Source organism: Camarhynchus parvulus, chromosome 25 (assembly GCF_901933205.1).
Source record: "Camarhynchus parvulus chromosome 25, STF_HiC, whole genome shotgun sequence".
NCBI lineage: Eukaryota > Metazoa > Chordata > Aves > Passeriformes > Thraupidae > Camarhynchus > Camarhynchus parvulus.
This window is the reverse complement of record NC_044595.1, coordinates 1,029,687-1,035,774: the sequence shown is the minus strand read 5'-3', so window position 1 is coordinate 1,035,774 and position 6,088 is coordinate 1,029,687. Positions and strand designations below refer to the sequence as shown.

The window sequence follows — 6,088 nt, the reverse complement described above, 5'->3', positions numbered from 1 at the left end:
TCCCAGGGTCCCAAAATTCATCCCAGGGTCCTAAAATCCATCCCAAGGGTCCCAAAATCCATCCCAGGGTCCCAAAATTCATCCCGGGGGCTCTTTGTACACAGAAATTTCCCCATTTTGGGATCATTTTTAGCAAATAAAACTCCTTTTGTAGCAAATCTGGTCCCTGTCACCCCCAGATCGGGGACAGAGACACCAAAATTTGTGTCCCCGTGTCCTGGAGGATTTTTGGGGGGGCCCCACTTGGATTTGGGGTCTCCCCCCCCCTAATTTGCCACCCCAGCAAACGATTCTTAATTAAATAATTGTTACAAAAGGCTGAAATTTTAATTAATTTTATTTTTAAGCCTTTCTCCAAAAATTGGGGGATCCTCACCCTCACCCCCTCCCCACTTTGCCACCAGCCCCGAGCTCAAACCCGACGGAAAAAAAGAGGGAAAAATGGGGAAAATCCCTTAAATTTGTGCAAAAAAACCCCCCATTTCCACCCACCCCACCCCAAGCCAGAAATTGGGGTAAAAAATCCTCAAACTGGGGCTGAAATCGTCCAAATTTGGACCAAACCCGACAGATCGGGGGCCAAAATCCCCAAAATTGTGCCTGAGAGATGGAAATGGGAATGAAGTCCTGCGGGCGGGGCTGAAAGCCCAAAAATTGGGATAAAATTCACCAATTTTGGGGCTGGATCCGGGAACTGGGCACTGAAATTCGGCAAATTTGGAGCAGAATTCCAAACACAGAAATTGGGCCTGAAATCCTGGAAATTGGGACCGAAATCCCACAATTCTGGACTGAAATTGGGCCTAAAATCTTGAAATTTTTTTCCTGGAATTTTGGGCTAAAAAGCTGGAATTTCAAGCTGAAATAATGGATTTTTTCTTCTGAAACCCTGGAATTTTTGGGGCTGAAATCCTGGAATTTTTTTTTTTTTTTTTGCTAAAAGGCTGGAATTTTGGGCTGAATTCCTGGAACTTTTGGGGCTCAAATCCTGGATTTTTGGGGCTGAAATGTGGGAATTTTTGGGTGACATCCACAAAATTTCAGGCTGAAATGTGGGAATTTTGGAGCTGACATGCTGGAATTTTTGGGGCTGAAATCCTGGAACTTTTGGGGCTAAAATGCTGGAATTTCGGGTTGACATACTGGAATTTTGGAATAAAATAATGGATTTTTAGGCTGAAATAATGGAATTTTGGACTAAAATCATAGACTTTTGGCCTGAAACCTTGGAATTTTTGAGGCTAAAATCCTGGAATTCCAGGCTGAAATCCTGGAATTTTGGGCTGAAATCCTGGAATTTTGGGCTAAAATAATGGATTTTTGAGCTGAAATAATGGAATTTTGGGCTGAAACACTGGATTATTGGGCTGAAATAGTGGATTTTTGGACCAAAAATGATGGATTTTCAGGCTAAAATAATGGAATTTTGGGCTAAACCCATGGATGGAACCAATTTTGGGGCTGAAATCCTGCAATTTTTGAGGCTAAAATCCTGGAATTCCGGGCTGAAATACTGGATTTTTAGGCTGAAATACTGGAATTTTGGGCTGAAATAATGGATTTTTAGGCTGAAACAATGGATTTTTGGGCTGAAATACTGGATTTTTGGGCTGAAATAGTGAAATTTTTGACTAAAATAATGGATTTTTAGGCTGAAACATGGATTTTGGGCTAAAATAGTGGAATTTTGGGCTGAAATAATAGAATTTTAGGCTAAAATGCTGGATTTTTGGGCTGAAATACTGGATTTTTAGGCTGAAATCCTGGAATTTCGGGCTGAAATACTGGAATTTTGGACTAAAATAATGGAATTTTAGATTAAAGAATGGATTTTTGGGCTGAAATACTGGAATTTTTGGGGCTGAAATCCTGCAATTTTTGAGGCTAAAATCCTGGAATTCCGGGCTGAAATAGTGGAATTTTGGACTAAAATCATGGACTTTTGGCCTGAAACCTTGGAATTTTTGGGGCTGAAATCCTGGAATTTTGGACTAAAACAATGGATTTTTAGGCTGAAACACTGAATTTTTGAGACTAAAATCCTGGAATTCCGGGCTGAAATCCTGGATTTTTGGGCTGAAACACTGGAATTTTGGGCTGAAATAATAGAATTTTAGGCTAAAATGCTGGAATTTTGGGTTGAAATCCCGGAATTTTGGGGCTGAAATCCTGGAATTTTGGGCTGAAATGCTGGAATTTCGGGCTGAAATCCTGGAATTTTGGACTAAAACAATGGATTTTTAGGCTGAAACACTGAATTTTTGAGACTAAAATCCTGGAATTCTGGGCTGAAATCCTGGAATTTTGGGCTGAAATCCTGGATTTTTGGGCTGAAACACTGGAATTTTGGGCTGAAATCCTGGAATTTTGGGCTGAAATCCTGGAATTTTGGGGCTGAAATCCTGGAATTTTGGGCTGAAATCCTGGAATTTTGGGCTGAAATGCTGGAATTTTGGGCTGAAATCCTGGAATTTTGGGCTGAAATCGTGGAATTTTGGGGCTGAAATCCTGGAATTTTGGACTAAAACAATGGATTTTTGGGCTGAAATGCTGGAATTTTGGGCTGAAATCCTGGAATTTTGGGCTGAAACACTGAATTTTGGGCTGAAATCCTGGAATTTTGGACTAAAACAATGGATTTTTGGGCTGAAATGCCGGAATTTGGGTCCGCCCCCCCCGTCTCCCCCCTCCCCAAGCCCGTCCCCGTTTCCCTGCCCGCGGGTCGGGCACAGCAAGAGGCGCAGCCGGGTCCTTGGAGCCGTGTATTGTGGGGAAGCCAATCCAGAATAAAAACAGTGCAAATACAGAGCAGGGTCCCGGCGCCGCCCCGTGTGAAAGGCACAGAATCGGGGGGAGCCCCCGGCCCCCCCTCCTTGCACGGTTCATGTCACACACACGAGGTCACACGACACGGACGCGGCACTTCCACAACACCGGGCGGGTCCCTCCCGCGACGCTTTTGTTTTGCCGGGTTTTCCGTTATTTTTTTTTTCTTTCTTTTTTTTTTTTTCCTTTTTTTTTTTTTTTTCTACACAATGTACAGTTTTTTGTTTTTTTTTTTTTTTTTTTTTTTGTTGGATTTTTAACTTTTTTCGACCTTTTTTCTTTTTTTTTAATGTGTCAAGAAACAGCTCAAGTTTTTTTTTTTATATACACGGATGAGTCCTGGTTATATCGGCAGCGAGAGCGGAAGCAAAACGGGGACTGGGGGGGATCGGGGGAATTCGGGGTTGGGAATTTGGGGATGGGAAATGGGAAATGCCTTTGGAGGAACCAAAAAAAAAAAAATTAAAAATAAAACCCTCCCCCAAAACTGAAACCCCCCCCAAAAAAAAGCGTTTTCACAAGCGGATCTACCCCTAGGCGGGAAACAAAAAAAAAAAGCAGGAAAAATCCTCAAAGTTTGGAGCTGGGAATAAAAAAAGGGAATTTTCGGGGATATCAACAGCCCAGGAGGGGGTGGACAAGGGGGGGGGGCAAGCCAAAAATAATAATAATTATAATAATAATAATAATAAAAATAGGGATAAACCGATGCTGGGGGTTGGACACGGATCCAAATTCCCCCCTGGAATTCCGGGATTGGGGGGGGGGAACTGCCTGGGATCCCAGGAAGGGTTTGGGGGGCAGGTTTGGGACTGGGGGGGTCCATTTTTGGGGGTGGGGGTTGGGTTGGAACTGCTCAGGAGCCCCGGGAAGGGATTTGGGGTCATTTTGGGGTTGGGAATATCCCCCCCCTTCCCCCCAATCCTGGGAATCAATTTTGGGGTTTGGGGTGGATTTTTGGGGGGTGGGAATTGCCCAGGATCATTTTCATTTATAGCACCAAGAGTTCCCCCCCCCCCCACTATTGCACTTGGGTTTGGGATTTTTTTCCAGGTTTTCACCATTTGCGTGGGTGAAAATCCCTTTTTTTTTTTTTTGTTTTTTTTGTTTTAGGGTTTTTAAAATTTTGTTTTTTTCAATGAAAAACTCAGCCCTGGGGCAGTGGCACTTGGGGGGGGGGTGGAGAGGGAATGACTCCCCCCCAGAAAAAAGTAAAAAACAAAACAACCCTAAAATAACCCAAAAATTCAGGTTTTAGCCCCAAAAACCCGATTTGTCAAAGTGCTCCCGGGGTGAGGAGGATTTTGGGGAAGGAAAAGGGAAAAATGGGAAAAGAGGAAAATTGGGGAGGGGGGCGGGGGAAGGGGGGAGCAGCTGGAAATGATCAAAGCCAAGGAAAACACCCCAAAATTCTGAATAGAAAACCCCATTAACCCCCCCACCCCAAAACATCAGAATTCACCCCATTTGTCCTTTGCCTCTGGGGAGGGGTCCCGGGGGGGATTTTGGGGGGTCCAACCCCCCCCGGGGTAAGTGCTCATTGAATTTGGGGAGGGGGCTGGAGAGGGGGGACCCCTCCTCCAATGCAGGGTGGGTTGGGGTCCCCCCCATTACAATTTATGGGTTGGGGTCCCCCCCCCTTGGAATTCAGGGGTTGGGTCCCCCCTGGTTTGGGGTCGGGGTCTCCCCCTGGTTTGGGGGAATTTGGGGGGATTTGGGGGATTTGGGGGATTTGGGACCCCCCCAATCGGGGGAATTGCACGAGAGGAGCGGGAAAGGCTCAGAGTTGGGGAAAAAGGGGAATTGTGACCAAAATTCACCAAAACCACGAAAAATCGGGGAGGGGGGGTCGGGGAGGCTGAAGTGCAAACTCGAGATTATTTCTTTTTCTCGCGGCTCATTTCCTCGCTTTGGGTTTTGTCCCCGACGCCCCCGGGGGACACGAGAGCCCCCCCAGGGCCACCCCCGGGGACAGGGGGACAAAGGGACCCCCCGGCCAAAGGTGCCACCGCTGTCACCCAAGGGTGGCACAGAGAGACCCAAGGGTGGCACATGGGGACCCAGAGTGGCACATGGGGACCCCAAGGGTGGCACAGAGGGACCCAAGGGTGGCACAGGGGGACCCAGAGTGGCACATGGGGACCCCAAGGGTGGCACAGGGGACCCAGGGTGGCACATGGGGACCCCAGGGTGGCACAGAGGATCCCAAGGGTGGCACAGAGGATCCCAAGGGTGGCACATGGGGACCCAGGGTGGCACAGAGGACCCCAAGGTGGCATATGGGGACCTAAGGGTGGCACATGGGGACCCAAGGGTGGCACAGAGGATCCCAAGGGTGGCACAGGGGGACCCAGGGTGGCACATGGGGACCCCAAGGGTGGCACAGGGGGACCCAAGGGTGGCACAGGGGGACCCAGAGTGGCACATGGGGACCCAAGGGTGGCACAGAGGATCCCAAGGGTGGCACAGGGGACCCAAGGGTGGCACAGGGGCCAAGTCACAGGGGACCCAAGGGTGCGGGGGACCCAAGGGGGCACAGAGGATCCCAATGGTGGCACAGGGTGACCCAGAGTGGCACATGGGGACCCAAGGGTGGCACAAGGGGGACCCAAGGGTGGCACAGAGGATCCCAATGGTGGCACAGGGTGACCCAGAGTGGCACATGGGGACCCAAGGGTGGCACAAGGGGACCCAAGGGTGGCACAGAGGATCCCAAGGGTGGCACATGGGGACCTAAGGGTGGCACAAGGGGACCCAAGGGTGGCACAGGGGACCCCTCGCTGTCCCTGGGGTGACACGTTGGTGACCCCGGTGCCACCCCCGAGTGACAGAGGGGACAGGGAGGGCTGAGAGCGGCTCTGGAGCATGCAGGGGTTGGGGACAGACGTGGGGACAGCTCAGGGGACACTCACCCGCCCTGGCTCCGCCGTCCGCTCCAGAGCCGCCGCGTCCCCAAGGCGGGGACAGAGGGGACATCCCCGGGGGGGGCACCCGGGGGTCCGGGCACCTCGAGGGGACACCGAGGGACCCCCGAGGGGTTCCTGGGGGGGTCTGGCACCCCTGGGGACATCGGGATCGGGGCTGGGGGACCGGGGAGGTGACAGCCCGGGATTGGGGACAGGGGGAGGTGACACCCCGGGATTGGGGACAAGGGGAGGTGACACCCCCGGGATTGGGGACAGGGGAGGTGACACCCCCGGATCAGATCCAACAGGGATTTGTCCCCCTCTGGGATCAGAGCATCCCCCCCAAATCCCCCCAG

The 6,088-nt window shown here is 50.3% G+C and overlaps 1 protein-coding gene across 3 annotated transcripts; it reads right to left on the bottom strand.

Moving 5' to 3' along the window:
• Positions 1-3,094: 3,094 nt before the first annotated feature.
• LOC115913397 (MAGE-like protein 2) lies at positions 3,095-6,083 on the bottom strand. 3 transcript variants are annotated; one of them, XM_030965414.1, is made up of 3 exons: positions 5,574-6,083; positions 5,389-5,531; positions 3,095-5,317 (listed from the first exon to the last, which is right to left on the bottom strand). In XM_030965414.1, exons 1-3 carry the CDS (start codon positions 5,691-5,693, stop codon positions 4,474-4,476), a joined length of 1,107 nt encoding a protein of 368 aa, XP_030821274.1. In that variant the 5' UTR covers positions 5,694-6,083; the 3' UTR covers positions 3,095-4,473. The 3 variants fall into 3 exon arrangements, with proteins under 3 accessions (XP_030821274.1, XP_030821273.1, XP_030821272.1); XM_030965413.1 differs by having other exon boundaries at positions 3,095-5,314; positions 5,386-6,083; XM_030965412.1 differs by having other exon boundaries at positions 5,389-6,083.
• Positions 6,084-6,088: the final 5 nt, after the last annotated feature.

Coding starts and splice junctions, on each gene's coding strand:
- LOC115913397 (XM_030965413.1), bottom strand. CDS start 5,693: ATGCTCCAGAGCCGCTCTCAGCCCTCCCTGTCCCCTCTGTCACTCGGG. Junction 5,315..5,385: donor TGTGCCACTCTGGGTCACCC/TGTGCCACCATT, acceptor TGACTTGGCCCC/TGTGCCACCCTTGGGTCCCC.